At 43.4% G+C, this 15963-nt stretch overlaps 1 protein-coding gene across 1 annotated transcript; it reads left to right on the plus strand.

The window, feature by feature from the left end:
• The first annotated feature begins 681 nt into the window (after positions 1-681).
• Positions 682-13577, plus strand: GCM2 (glial cells missing homolog 2 (Drosophila)). The gene is made up of 5 exons (XM_005878429.1): positions 682-771; positions 10105-10357; positions 10491-10603; positions 11296-11421; positions 12639-13577. Exons 1-5 carry the CDS (start codon positions 682-684, stop codon positions 13575-13577), a joined length of 1521 nt encoding a protein of 506 aa, XP_005878491.1.
• Positions 13578-15963: the final 2386 nt, after the last annotated feature.

Below are 15963 nucleotides of genomic sequence, written 5' to 3' on the forward strand. Positions count from 1 at the left end.
TCACAGTCCACAGTCCAGGACACGTATAACAGCAGCTACAGCAAAAGCCCGGGAAAAGGACCCAAAGAAGGCTGACCGATCCTGCGGCATGGGCACAGTTACTCAGCCTGCGGCGCGCAGCGACCTATGGTTCCCCAGCGGCAGGAGAATTGAGTAGCGGCTCGAAAGCCACTGTCTCCAAAGCTTCCGGAAACCCCAGGGGCCGGGCGGGGTTAGAAAGAAAGAAAGACCAAAAAAAAAAAAAAATCAATATAAATGAGGCATTCCAACCTCCACACCTCCACCCTCGCCCCTTAACATCTTGGCTTCAGTTTCCCGTCACCTAAGGGCTCAGGTCAACCTCCCCCTCCTGTTCCTATTCTGTCCGGGAGCGGGTGACCGGCCCTGCTGGTGCGGGACCTGAGAGTTGGAGAAAGAGAGAGTAAAGGCGGAGCTGCCTGGCGCCTTCAGGACCGAGGCCCAGATCTGGGCTCCACCCGGGTCCTTAACCCCCGTGGACTTCCAATCTCTCTCTCTCTCCCCCCTTCCTTCTCTCTCCCTCTCCTTCCCACTCCCTCGCTCCCAATCTCCACTTTTCTTTCTTTTTTTTTGAGGGGGAAAATTCACCTGGCGCGCCTCTAGATTTGTTTTCCTCTTCTATCTTTCAGGATCCTTGCGGGACACGGCCGGCAAGGTGGGCAGATGCCAACGGAAGCCGGGCAGAAGGCGGACTGTGTGCGCTCCTACGGGATGAAGCTCAGTTGGGACATCAACGACCCGCAGATGCCTCAGGTATGTGACACGGCGTGAGCGCACAGGTAGTGCTGTCCATCCAAAGAAGGGGGGTGGCATTCAAGTCCTTGTGGAGAGCGGCTACAGTGTTTCCACAGGTTCAAGCCTCGGACTAATGCAGTGGTTCTCAACCTTGGCTGCACATTAGAATCACCTGGGAATCTTTTTAAAATCCTGATTTCTGGGCCTCATCCTCTGGAAATTGTTTCTTTGTTACTAATGAAATAACAAAGAAACAGAATTTCCGGAGGATGAGGCCCAGAAATCAGGATTTTAAAAAGATTCCCAGGTGACTCTAATGTGCAGCCAAGCTTGAGAACCACTGGACTAATGAGAGGGCACAGTCCTCTCACTGCCACGTGCAAGTCCCAGCTTGGAGGGCAGAAGAGCCTTCCCACAATTATAGCCAACAGCTGTAGTTGTAAGCTTGAATCTATGGTCTGAACACGTGGCCATGTGTCTGAGTAAAGTGGGCGGCTTAGAGTTCAGGTGCATGTAATTGAGTAGATTAGAACAGTGTAAACATCTTGACCACGTCCTTACTTTACCTCGTGGAATCTGGCTATAAAATAAAGACTTGGCTCTCGGCCGCTGTCACTAGCTCTCCATCAGAGAGGACAGCGTCCCACCCAGACCCAGCTTTCCTTATCTTGTCTGTCTTTTCTCAATCCTTCACCGCCCCCTCTCAGGCTCACCGAACCTGGCTGAGCTGGCTGGGCACATAAGGCGCCCAAAGTGGGGCTGAGTATGCCTTGGCCCTGCCAGCTCACCACAAGTCCTTGCAGAGACTGTGGACAGAGCATACACAAACACACATGCCAACAAACACATGAGAGTCCTCAAATGTAGATGGACTCTACAAAGGGCAGAGTTGGGTTTCTAAATGTATCTTTGCCTAGCTCTTTCTTATGGCCTGTCCAAGAACATTGAAAGCAGTGGAAACTGTCCATGAGGCTCCACCTTTCCAGTCCTCTTGGGGGCGGGGGTGGGATGCCTTGCTCCTCACTTTCCTTTAACCAAGGTAGAAATCAAGTGATTCTCTCCTTTTCCATTCTTTGAAATCCATGAGAAAGGTAGGGGAGAATCTCATAGCACTGCTTCACATGCACCAAACATGTGAGACAGGACTGCAATCCCTGTGAGGGGAATGGTGAACAAATAGCATGCCTTAGGCAATTTATTCAGATTCCTGGGGGTGCTGTCGGGATGAAGCATGGCTCCTAGGAAACTCCAGTCATGCTAACCAGGCCCTGGGTGCCCACAGGGCATCTGGAATCAAGAGTTTGGACATAACTTCTGGGTTTACTTTAATGACAAGAAAATCTCTGTCCTTTTAGGGTGGATTTGTTTTATTTTGTTTTAATGAAACAAAGTGGTTTGGAGCCAAGTCCAGGGAGTTTATGCTTTGTCATACTGGTTTGGGGCAAAAACTGAGGAGTGACTTTAAAGTCCTGGGTGTAGGTGGAGGGAGAGTGGGAGTGGCCTCCCAAGCATTTGCAAAAGTGGACTTCCCACACTGTTGTGGCATGGGAATGAGAGACTTGGTTTTTACTAAGCATCTAACATGTGCCATATAGTTGTTCAGATGGATAGCAATTCATTGGCAAAGTTGTGTAGCCTCTCAAAGAGATCAGCAATTTTTGGATGTGTTTTTTGTAGAAAGTTTGTTCTTGTTATTTGCTTTAAAGTCTGCCTACTCTACCATCACACTGTATCATTTTTGTGAGAGTAGACCACAGGACAGCAAGGGCATCTCATTCTCGCTGACTTCAAGCCACATAAATTTTCATAGGAAAAAAGCTAATCTTGCATTTTAGAGCCACAGCCAAATAATGAAAATATGGCTCCCCTCACAAGCATTTTCTAGACTTCCATAAATGTGAGTAATTTTTCCTTTGGAGACTGGACCTTAAGCAGGGGAGTGTGTGTGACATCTCCAAGGGGACAGGTGCACTGGGCTATATAAAGAGAACTGGGACAATGTAGGCTTCTAGCCCTGTTTTGGCTAATTGAAGGAGCAAGAGCTAAACTGGCTATATGACCTTGAGGTAGTTATTGAATTTGCCTTAGTCTCAGGCTGCTCACCTGTCATCACGGGGCAAAATAGATAACAATCTTAAGCTCTTGGCCAGGTCGGCTGTGGTGTTCAGCGTGTGCATGTTTGTCTGTGTCTGAGTGCATGCACTCGCACGTGCCAACACATTAGAGCAAATGAAACCCAATCCTGGAGTCCTTCTTTCTTGTTTTGACTTAAAAATACCATCTCTGTAGCTTCATTTTCAGTGTCACTACTTTAGTAGCTGGTGTGAGACATGGGAGTCTAGTCTGTATACAGGGCAGTACTAAAAAAATAGCCTGTTCTGGAAAACTTTCAATTTGTTATTAAGGTCCTTAAATTGAAATGTTCACCTTAACAAGATATTAGCATTTAGTATGAACTTAGAGTTGATAGCACATCATTTTATATTTCATCTGTCACTGACCTTAAGTCAATCTATTAATTTATTTCAATTATAATATTTCTAGAAAAGATAAGAATGCCTATTAGTAATAATAATGATTTCAACAATATCTCTGTGGCTTTGGAAACAAAATTGCCTATTTACTTATTACTGTTAGAATGTACAAAACTAACAATGTGCGCAAGTCTGAATTGTCCAACTGAGAATACTTTTGCTCTGCAAATGTTGGATCTAATTCTCTGGGGTAGTGGGAGGGAGAGATGTTGCAAATGTCTTATTACTGTGGTAATACTCTTCTGAGCCTCTGTCATACCAGTAAAGCCAGTGGGGTCTGGCAACTCAGTCTTCTGTTTAAATCCCAGCTATGCCACTGTAGAAGGTTCTCTCTCTCACTTCCACATCCTTATCTAATACATAAGAGTAACCATGCACCTCATGCAACATTGCTGTGAGGATTATAGATACTGCATTAATGTGGCTTTGTGGTCCATACTGTCTTATCCTAAATACTCAATTCTGCATCGTAGTGTGAAAATAGCCATAGACAATACATAGACTCATGGACATGGACATACCCAATACAACTTTACTTATGGATACTGAAATTTGATTTTCATATAATTTTCATGTATCAAATAATATAAATTTTTAAAAATTTCCCCCAACCGCCCTAACCGGTATGGCTCAGTGGATAGAGCGTTGGCCTGTGGACTGAAAGGTCCTGGGTTCGATTCTGGTCAAGGGCATGTACCTTGGTTGTGGGCACATCCCCAGTAGGGGGCGTGCAGGAGGCAGCTGATCGATGTTTCTAACTCTCTATCCCTCTCCCTTCCTGTCTGTAAAAAATCAATAAAATATATTTTTAAAAAATTGATAAAATAAAAAAAATAAAAATTTCCCCCAATCATTAAAAAATATAAAAACCATCCTTAGCGTGTAGACCGTGCTAAAACCTGTGGCAGGCTAGACTTGGCCCACCATCCCTTGTCTACTGACCTCTGTCTGTACCAGGTGCCTTTAGGGCAGGGGTCAGTAAGTGCTCATTGAAGGGTAATTTTATATTAAACTGATATATAAGAAAGACATTGCGGTTTAATAATGCATAATATGATATAACATTATTGCAGCCATGTGGCTCTTTGTTGAGAATGACATTCCCGGTTGCTCTGGGGAGAGGTCCAGTTCTTAGCAGGCTTCTTCCCAGTGCCAGGGTTTACCTTGATGGTCAGGCCTTCCATCACAACATCCTTGAAAACTTGGAGAGCTAAACTAGGAGGAACGTCGGAAGTTGTTCCTGCCTCTCTGATGTTGCTCTGAGTGTCACTGCTAATGTGACTGACAGGTTTGGAATAGAGCCAAAAGTGCTGAATTGAAGTAAAGCTATTTACAGTCTCAATTGCAGGCCAGTAAGAGACCATCCCAATCACTTTTTGCCCTGGTTCTTTAATACTTAATCTGGACATGTTTCCAACATTTAAATATACAAGAAGTGGTATAACATGGTGATAAGGAGAAAAGGCTCTGGAGTCAAACTGCTAGGGCTCAAATCCTAGACCTAGAGCCAGGACTTACTAGCTGGGTGACTTTGGGCAAGTCAGTTAACCTCTCTGGCCCCCAATTATTATTAGGTAACACTGGGAGAATAATATTATCTATTGCCTGTGTGTTATGAAGTGTAGATGAATAATACATGTACAGCATTGAGAAGATAAGCACTATATTAACATCAATTAGCCCATTGTCAGTAAGCTATTACAGACAGGATGAGTAGCATTGGTGATGACATCGTTTCCGAGTTTTACAACATTTCCGGATCTAAAAGGCACCAATTTTTATTCTGATATGCTTGGAGAAAATTAAAAGCGCAATGTGTTGGGTTTGGTCTTGGTAGACTTGACCGCCCTTCCTTTCGTGCGCCTCTCCAGGAGCCAGCCCACTTCGACCACTTCTGCGAGTGGCCTGATGGCTTCGTGCGCTTCATCTACCGCAGCGATGAGAAGAAGGCGCAGCGCCACCTGAGCGGCTGGGCCATGCGCAACACCAACAACCACAACGGCCACATCCTCAAGAAGTCCTGCCTGGGCGTGGTGGTGTGTAGCCGCGACTGCTCTGCCAAGGAGGGCCGCAAGATCTACCTGAGGCCTGCGATCTGCGACAAGGCCCGGCAGAAGCAGCAGAGTGAGTGGGGCTCGCTGTCGTTGGAGAGGAAGCTGGTGGTCCGTTCAAACGCTCCCGCTCAGCTGGGCCACTACCTCCCAGCACATCACAAGGGCTCAACCTTCACACTGGAGGAGACCAAGGCTGTCCCTATGCAGAACATGTTAAGGAGACCCCACCCACCCCCCTTTGCCCCCACAGGGTACTGCCCCACGGGTCTGCCTTGACCAGAGCATCCACCATTAAAACTGCTCCCTTGAGTTTAGGCACCTAACTCAAGGCCTCTGTTAAAAGGCAGATGCCAATTATACCTCAATGAAGCTGAAATTTTAAAAAATGTAAAGAAATGTTTTTAAAATGTCTAATATGTACTGATGTTTTATGTAAAAAAAAAAAAACTGGGACTTGCACGTGGCAGTGAGAGGACTGTGCCCTCTCATTAGTCCAGTGGTTCTCAAGCTTGGCTGCACATTAGAGTCACCTGGGAATCTTTTTAAAATCCTGATTTCTGGGCCTCATCCTCTGGAAATTGTTTCTTTGTTACTAATGAAATAACAAAGAAACAGAATTTCCGGAGGATGAGGCCCAGAAATCAGGATTTTAAAAAGATTCCCAGGTGACTCTAATGTGCAGCCAAGCTTGAGAACCACTGGACTAATGAGAGGGCACAGTCCTCTCACTGCCACGTGCAAGTCCCAGCTTGGAGGGCAGAGCCTTCCCAGCACAATTATAGCCAACAGCTGTAGTTGTAAGCTTGAACCTATGGTCTGAACACGTGGCCATGTGTCTGAGTAAAGTGGGCTTGATAGAGTTCAGGTGCATGTAATTGAGTAGATTAGAACAGTGTAAACATCTTGACCACGTCCTTACTTTACCTCGTGGAATCTGGCTATAAAATAAAGACTTGGCTCTCGGCCGCTGTCACTAGCTCTCCATCAGAGAGGACAGCGTCCCACCCAGACCCAGCTTTCCTTATCTTGTCTGTCTTTTCTCAATCCTTCACCGCCCCCTCTCAGGCTCACCGAACCTGGCTGAGCTGGCTGGGCACATAAGGCTCCCAAAGTGGGGCTGAGTATGCCTTGGCCCTGCCAGCTCACCACAAGTCCTTGCAGAGACTGTGGACAGAGCATACACAAACACACATGCCAACAAACACATGAGAGTCCTCAAATGTAGATGGACTCTACAAAGGGCAGAGTTGGGTTTCTAAATGTATCTTTGCCTAGCTCTTTCTTATGGCCTGTCCAAGAACATTGAAAGCAGTGGAAACTGTCCATGAGGCTCCACCTTTCCAGTCCTCTTGGGGGCGGGGGTGGGATGCCTTGCTCCTCACTTTCCTTTAACCAAGGTAGAAATCAAGTGATTCTCTCCTTTTCCATTCTTTGAAATCCATGAGAAAGGTAGGGGAGAATCTCATAGCACTGCTTCACATGCACCAAACATGTGAGACAGGACTGCAATCCCTGTGAGGGGAATGGTGAACAAATAGCATGCCTTAGGCAATTTATTCAGATTCCTGGGGGTGCTGTCGGGATGAAGCATGGCTCCTAGGAAACTCCAGTCATGCTAACCAGGCCCTGGGTGCCCACAGGGCATCTGGAATCAAGAGTTTGGACATAACTTCTGGGTTTACTTTAATGACAAGAAAATCTCTGTCCTTTTAGGGTGGATTTGTTTTATTTTGTTTTAATGAAACAAAGTGGTTTGGAGCCAAGTCCAGGGAGTTTATGCTTTGTCATACTGGTTTGGGGCAAAAACTGAGGAGTGACTTTAAAGTCCTGGGTGTAGGTGGAGGGAGAGTGGGAGTGGCCTCCCAAGCATTTGCAAAAGTGGACTTCCCACACTGTTGTGGCATGGGAATGAGAGACTTGGTTTTTACTAAGCATCTAACATGTGCCATATAGTTGTTCAGATGGATAGCAATTCATTGGCAAAGTTGTGTAGCCTCTCAAAGAGATCAGCAATTTTTGGATGTGTTTTTTGTAGAAAGTTTGTTCTTGTTATTTGCTTTAAAGTCTGCCTACTCTACCATCACACTGTATCATTTTTGTGAGAGTAGACCACAGGACAGCAAGGGCATCTCATTCTCGCTGACTTCAAGCCACATAAATTTTCATAGGAAAAAAGCTAATCTTGCATTTTAGAGCCACAGCCAAATAATGAAAATATGGCTCCCCTCACAAGCATTTTCTAGACTTCCATAAATGTGAGTAATTTTTCCTTTGGAGACTGGACCTTAAGCAGGGGAGTGTGTGTGACATCTCCAAGGGGACAGGTGCACTGGGCTATATAAAGAGAACTGGGACAATGTAGGCTTCTAGCCCTGTTTTGGCTAATTGAAGGAGCAAGAGCTAAACTGGCTATATGACCTTGAGGTAGTTATTGAATTTGCCTTAGTCTCAGGCTGCTCACCTGTCATCACGGGGCAAAATAGATAACAATCTTAAGCTCTTGGCCAGGTCGGCTGTGGTGTTCAGCGTGTGCATGTTTGTCTGTGTCTGAGTGCATGCACTCGCACGTGCCAACACATTAGAGCAAATGAAACCCAATCCTGGAGTCCTTCTTTCTTGTTTTGACTTAAAAATACCATCTCTGTAGCTTCATTTTCAGTGTCACTACTTTAGTAGCTGGTGTGAGACATGGGAGTCTAGTCTGTATACAGGGCAGTACTAAAAAAATAGCCTGTTCTGGAAAACTTTCAATTTGTTATTAAGGTCCTTAAATTGAAATGTTCACCTTAACAAGATATTAGCATTTAGTATGAACTTAGAGTTGATAGCACATCATTTTATATTTCATCTGTCACTGACCTTAAGTCAATCTATTAATTTATTTCAATTATAATATTTCTAGAAAAGATAAGAATGCCTATTAGTAATAATAATGATTTCAACAATATCTCTGTGGCTTTGGAAACAAAATTGCCTATTTACTTATTACTGTTAGAATGTACAAAACTAACAATGTGCGCAAGTCTGAATTGTCCAACTGAGAATACTTTTGCTCTGCAAATGTTGGATCTAATTCTCTGGGGTAGTGGGAGGGAGAGATGTTGCAAATGTCTTATTACTGTGGTAATACTCTTCTGAGCCTCTGTCATACCAGTAAAGCCAGTGGGGTCTGGCAACTCAGTCTTCTGTTTAAATCCCAGCTATGCCACTGTAGAAGGTTCTCTCTCTCACTTCCACATCCTTATCTAATACATAAGAGTAACCATGCACCTCATGCAACATTGCTGTGAGGATTATAGATACTGCATTAATGTGGCTTTGTGGTCCATACTGTCTTATCCTAAATACTCAATTCTGCATCGTAGTGTGAAAATAGCCATAGACAATACATAGACTCATGGACATGGACATACCCAATACAACTTTACTTATGGATACTGAAATTTGATTTTCATATAATTTTCATGTATCAAATAATATAAATTTTTAAAAATTTCCCCCAACCGCCCTAACCGGTATGGCTCAGTGGATAGAGCGTTGGCCTGTGGACTGAAAGGTCCTGGGTTCGATTCTGGTCAAGGGCATGTACCTTGGTTGTGGGCACATCCCCAGTAGGGGGCGTGCAGGAGGCAGCTGATCGATGTTTCTAACTCTCTATCCCTCTCCCTTCCTGTCTGTAAAAAATCAATAAAATATATTTTTAAAAAATTGATAAAATAAAAAAAATAAAAATTTCCCCCAATCATTAAAAAATATAAAAACCATCCTTAGCGTGTAGACCGTGCTAAAACCTGTGGCAGGCTAGACTTGGCCCACCATCCCTTGTCTACTGACCTCTGTCTGTACCAGGTGCCTTTAGGGCAGGGGTCAGTAAGTGCTCATTGAAGGGTAATTTTATATTAAACTGATATATAAGAAAGACATTGCGGTTTAATAATGCATAATATGATATAACATTATTGCAGCCATGTGGCTCTTTGTTGAGAATGACATTCCCGGTTGCTCTGGGGAGAGGTCCAGTTCTTAGCAGGCTTCTTCCCAGTGCCAGGGTTTACCTTGATGGTCAGGCCTTCCATCACAACATCCTTGAAAACTTGGAGAGCTAAACTAGGAGGAACGTCGGAAGTTGTTCCTGCCTCTCTGATGTTGCTCTGAGTGTCACTGCTAATGTGACTGACAGGTTTGGAATAGAGCCAAAAGTGCTGAATTGAAGTAAAGCTATTTACAGTCTCAATTGCAGGCCAGTAAGAGACCATCCCAATCACTTTTTGCCCTGGTTCTTTAATACTTAATCTGGACATGTTTCCAACATTTAAATATACAAGAAGTGGTATAACATGGTGATAAGGAGAAAAGGCTCTGGAGTCAAACTGCTAGGGCTCAAATCCTAGACCTAGAGCCAGGACTTACTAGCTGGGTGACTTTGGGCAAGTCAGTTAACCTCTCTGGCCCCCAATTATTATTAGGTAACACTGGGAGAATAATATTATCTATTGCCTGTGTGTTATGAAGTGTAGATGAATAATACATGTACAGCATTGAGAAGATAAGCACAATATTAACATCAATTAGCCCATTGTCAGTAAGCTATTACAGACAGGATGAGTAGCATTGGTGATGACATCGTTTCCGAGTTTTACAACATTTCCGGATCTAAAAGGCACCAATTTTTATTCTGATATGCTTGGAGAAAATTAAAAGCGCAATGTGTTGGGTTTGGTCTTGGTAGACTTGACCGCCCTTCCTTTCGTGCGCCTCTCCAGGAGCCAGCCCACTTCGACCACTTCTGCGAGTGGCCTGATGGCTTCGTGCGCTTCATCTACCGCAGCGATGAGAAGAAGGCGCAGCGCCACCTGAGCGGCTGGGCCATGCGCAACACCAACAACCACAACGGCCACATCCTCAAGAAGTCCTGCCTGGGCGTGGTGGTGTGTACGCAGGCCTGCGCCCTGCCCGATGGCTCCCGCCTGCAGCTGAGGCCTGCCATCTGCGACAAGGCGCGGCTGAAGCAGCAGAGTGAGGCCCCGAGGCCTGGGGTGGGGGCGGCCTTGCAGTCCTGAGTTCCCTCCACCCAATAATTTCCCTTTTGTTCTTTTGAAAGGGTCTGGAGTCGAGCTGTTATTAACATTCTCCCCATCTGGCTTTGCAGAGAAAACATGCCCCAACTGTCATTCCGCTTTGGAATTGGTTCCCTGTCGAGGGCACAGCGGATACCCAGTAACCAACTTCTGGAGGCTTGATGGCAACGCCATATTTTTCCAGGTGGTTGGGGGGACACCGTTTCTGATGCATATTTTCATTGTATAGTAGAGACCAAACCACCTGCCATGTGCCTTAGGAACTCTGGACCAAACCAAATACAGCTCCATGGCCAGAAGTAGGTGCTGGGTCTCCCAGGGCCTTTCAGGCTCCTTGAGTAATTAGTGTGCTCCTTCCTACTGTCTGCTCTGCAAGGGCAAGAGATAGTGAGCATGTTGCAGTTAGAGTTGATTTAATATGGTGAAAGAACTGTTGGTAATCTTTTAAAATGTCTATTATTTTTTAAAATACATTTTTATTGATTTCAGAGAGACTGTTGGTAATCTTTTAAAATGTCTATTCTTATTTTCTTAATACATTTTTATTGATTTCAGAGAGGAAGGGAGAGGGAGAGAGAGAGAAACATCAATGATGGGAGAGAATCATTGACTGGTTGCCTCCTGCACGCCCCCTACTGGGAACTGATTCCACAACCCAGACATGTGCCCTGACCAGGAATCGAAACTGACCTCCTGGTTCATAGGTTGACACTCAACCACTAAGCCATGCCAGCTGGCAGATGTCTATTATTGATGCTGTTTTATTAGCTCAAGAATTTTTTTCCTGTCAGTTTGAAAAAAACAGACATCAACTTGGGATCTTGGGAAAGACATAATTTTTACTAACATTGCCAGTTTCCTTCCCTATTAATGCAGGCCAAGGGGGTTCATGATCACCCAAGACCAGAGAGCAAATCAGAGACAGAAGCTAGAAGAAGTGCCATCAAGAGACAAATGGCCTGTTTTTATCAACCCCGGGAAAAGAGAATTCGAGAACTGGAGGTAATGGGGAGCTGACGTTACATTGTGGTCTGTGTTTATTTTCATCACAACGTATACTGGTAATTATGTAAAATGTTAAGGTCAGACAATAATTTAAAAGGTTTGATTATCTGTGAAAATTGTGTATCTCCAACAAAATGTCATTGAATTAACATTTTGGATAGTGTTTCCAATTTCATCTCTTCTCTTTAAAAAAAAAAAAAAGTCAACTATCTACACAGTCAGTAATACAGTGAGTATGCTGACTTGCTGATACAAGGGCAGTTATACGATGGTACTAAAGAAAGATATATGTGCATACCAACAGTGAGTTCACATGCATCCTTGAGAGAGCCCTTTACATTATTTACATAGAACAGATAGCATTTGTTTGGCCAACTAGATCCAGTTTGGCTTTTCAACCAAAGCATGCCAAGCGGGCAGACTGTTAGTCTGAGGATAAGAGAAACAGGCATTGTTTGAGCTCTTTCTATGTGCTAGGCACATAAGGTCTAAAGTTTCACACATGAGACATTCACAAAAGCCTGAAGAGGGGGCTACTATTATTGAGCCCCATTTTTAAAATTAGGAATCTGAGACTCACAGAGATTAAGTAACTTGTGCAATAATGAGGAACAGAGTCAGGATTTGAACCCTGATCTGTGCCAGGCTCTAGAATCTCCGCTCTTACAAACATAGTGTAGGGGAGAACAGGACCATCTGCCACCCAGACCCACTCTTGCCTGGCTACTGTGGACCCCATGCAGCCATGTGGTATTCACACCCAAGCAAGCTCCAGCTATGCAACCCTTGGACCAGAAGCCCAATTCATGTCCTGAGCTGTGTGGTGTTCACAACACAGAACCCACCAATTGGAAGTTTTTTTAAATATGTATATTTTTTATTGATTTTAGAGAGCAAGGGAGAAGGAGAGCGATAGAAACATCAATGATGAGAGAGAATCATTGATTGGCTGCCTTCTGCATGCCCCCTTACTGGGGATTGAGCCCACAACCCAGGCATGTGCCCTGATTGGGAATCAAACCATGACCTCCTGGTTCATAGGTCGATGCTCCACCACTGAGCGCACGGGCTGGGTGAAAGTTGATTTTTGGTTGGTTGCTGGGCTACTATTACAGACATGGTCTGGGTGGAAGTTGATTTTTGGTTGGTTGCTGGGCTACTATTACAGGTGAGAGTTGCATTTTATTTACAAACAAAAATGTGTATCTTTTTAGGCAGGAGAGGATCAAGACAACAGTGGACATTTCAACAACATACCTCCCCTGGAAAATCCAGAAGAATTTGATATAACTGCTGACACTGGCTTTCCTATTCTAGGACAGTCTTGCTTTTCCTTCCAAAACTCTGATGCTTATAAGGCTACCTGTGACTTAGTGACCTTTCAAGGAGACATAATGCCACCCTTTCAGAAATATCCAAACCCAAGAATCTATTTGCCTAGGTCTCCTTGCAGCTATGAATTGGCAGGTCCCGGTTATATAAATTCGAGCGCATATTCCACCCTGTATAAAGATTCTAGCAGCAACGCTAATGACACAGACTGGATCCACCTGAATGCACTACAGTATAACGTCAAGTCATACAGCAGCTTCCAGAGCAGCTGTGATTTCACCAGTAAACAACATGGCTGGAAACAAGCTCTTGGAAAACCTGGCCTTGGGGAGAGGACTGACCCTGGACAGTTCCAGGCCATGGCCACTCGCCCCTCTTATAACGCAGAGCTTCCCGGTAGGTACCTCACCACCCCCCCACCAGGTGCCCCAGCCCTACAGACGGTGATCACTACCACCACCAAAGTGTCCTACCAGGCTTACCAGCCGCCAGCTCTGAAATACTGCGACAAGGTGCGGGAAGCCAGGAGCCTTTTGGGCTGTAACTATACTTCTGAAAACACCCTGATGCCCATCTATCCAGAAGCCTTGGACCTTCCAGCTACAGTCACCAGGGCAGCCTCTCCATCAATGTCACTTCCCTTGAAAATTCCAGGAGACTGCAGGGCCATCAGACCCACTGTGGCTTTTCCTCAGGAGTCAGCTCCTTCCAGGACAGACCGAGCAGAGACCTGGGATGTGTGTGCATCCGGACTGGGGTCTAGAATCAGTTATTCAGACAGAGTTAGTCCATTCTTGAGCTATGACAACGAGGACTTTTAAACAGCAAACCTGGTCACAACATAATATTGGTGTCCATGCCGGCAATGGAACATGAAATGGCCACTCTCTCATGTTGAGTTGGGAAATTTATGTAGCACATTTTTAAACCCACTATACTACACAGAATAAGGTCTGGAATGTGTCTTTGTTAAATGAACAAATGAGAAAACTGGAGACCACGAAGATGGAATACAAGTTAAACCTGGTTCTCATTCTAAGCCTTTTCCCATTAGACCAAGGGTCCTCAAACTATGGCCCGTGGGCCACATGCAAATACAAATATTGTATTTGTTCCCGTTTCATTTTTTTACTTCAAAGTAAGATATGTGCAGCGTGCATAGGAATTTGTTCATAGTTTTTTTAAAACTATAGTCCGGCCCTCCAACGGTCTGAGGGACAGTGAACTGGCCCCCTGTTTAAAAAGTTTGAGGACCCCTGCATTAGACCGTATTGGAGCATCTTTATTTGGCACTTTGAGGTTGTCAAACAGCTTCAGGAGGAAATCTTTACAATCTTATCTCTGGAGTCATTTCTCAGGATTTTTATTTAGTATTTAAAACCTATTAAAATAGTTTCAGGTAGTAATTTTGATCACTTTACCTCCAAATTCTTTGTCTACAGCTTTTAAAATATTTACACGATTTTAAAATATTTACACTATTGCAATGATAAAATGCAGTTATTTTTAAGATAATTTGTTTTCCTTTGTCAGCTGAATAGCTTTTATTAGCATTGACAAATGTCTTCATAACAGAGATAGCCTAATGATGATGTGTACTTAATGGATTATTATACTATTTATCTAATATACTAATTATTATTATACTAATTATAGTCTTTCTGATTAGGTTTTAAAATTAGAATTGAGATATTTTAGTCAAAAACAGCTTACCATTTCTTTGTTACTTCTCATAAATGTAATTGATAATGTTCAATTAAATGTAATAAAGAAGTTTTAGAGTAATGTAGCTGATGCTTAAGTTATTTCAAAACAAATAGAAAAAATATTGTTCATATTATGACCTGAGAAACAGTTGTTATAATAGATGAGAACATATTACCTTCTTTAACAGTGTTGTTTCACCTCCCTCGTTTACATATTGGAACTAACCAATCCCTGTTAACCTAGCCTACAATACTTTATTTGCATGAAAGAATTACATTTTCTGGGTTCTACTTTTATAAACCCTGCCTTTGTTTGTTCTTACTGGAGCACAGTTTAGGTTGTTACCTGACTCTGTGTCTCCGGAGCTACAGCTCCTTTCACTCAAGTATTCTTTATTACAATCTAAATTTAATTTTGGTTTACACCCCTTTCATCCATTTTATCCACCACCACCCCCTACCTCTGACAACTACCAATCTGTTCTCTGTATACTAGTATATGAGCTCAATTCTATTGTTAGTTTTATTTTTTAAATTGAACATATAGGTGAAATCATATGGTATTAGTCTTTTCCTGTCTGAATTCTCTTAGCATAATGTCTCCAAGGCTCATCCATATTGTCACATGTAGCAAAATTTCATTCTTTTATATAGCTGAATAATATTCTATTAATATGATATAAATAGTTATATATACTTTATATATGTGTATATATGTGTGTATGTATATATGTGTATATGTGTGTGTGTGTGTGTATATATATATAATGTGGCATAGATAGATAGATAGATAGGCCACATTTTCTTTAGCCATTCATCTGTTGGTGAATGCTTAGGTTATTTTCATATCTTGGCTATTGTAAATAATGCTATAATGAACATGGGGTGCATATATACTTTCAAATTAGTGTTTTCATTTTCTTTAAATAAATAGCCAGAAGTAGAATTGCTGTATCATGTAGTACTTCTATTTTAAATTTTTTGAAGAACCTGCCTACTGTTTCCATAGTGGTTTTACCAATTTTCATTCCCACCAATGCGCAAGTGTTCTCTTTTCTCCACGTCCTCACCCACATTTGTTATATTGCTTTTTTGTTGTTGTTGTTGTTAATCGATAACCCAAGGATATTTTTTTCCGTTGATTTTTAGAGAGAGTGGAAGAAAAGGGGGAGAGGGAGAGGGAGAGAGAGAGAGAGAAAGAGAGACAGAGAGCAAGAGACATCAATTAGTAGCCTCCTGAAGGCTCCCTGACTGAGGCAGGATTGAACCTGCAGTGACCCTTTGGTGCTCAGGCTGACACTCTAACCACTGAGCAACACCAGCCAGGGACGTTATATTGTTTTTATTTTTAATTGAATCTTTATTGTTGAAAGAATTACATATGTCCTCCTTTTCTCCCCCATTGGCCCCTTCTAGCCTGCTCCCACCCCCCAACCCAGGCCTTCACCACCCTATTGTCTGTGTCCATGGGTTATGCATATATGCATACAAGTTCTTTGGT

Source organism: Myotis brandtii, unplaced genomic scaffold (genome assembly GCF_000412655.1).
Source record: "Myotis brandtii unplaced genomic scaffold, ASM41265v1 scaffold56, whole genome shotgun sequence".
Lineage (NCBI taxonomy): Eukaryota > Metazoa > Chordata > Mammalia > Chiroptera > Vespertilionidae > Myotis > Myotis brandtii.

Bases quoted from the DNA above. Each gene is read 5' to 3' on its own strand.
- GCM2 (XM_005878429.1), top strand. From the start codon at position 682: ATGCCAACGGAAGCCGGGCAGAAGGCGGACTGTGTGCGCTCCTACGGG. The intron at 10,604-11,295 runs GTGGTTGGGGGG...CTATTAATGCAG, and splicing joins GCAACGCCATATTTTTCCAG to GCCAAGGGGGTTCATGATCA. The intron at 11,422-12,638 runs GTAATGGGGAGC...GTATCTTTTTAG, and splicing joins AGAGAATTCGAGAACTGGAG to GCAGGAGAGGATCAAGACAA.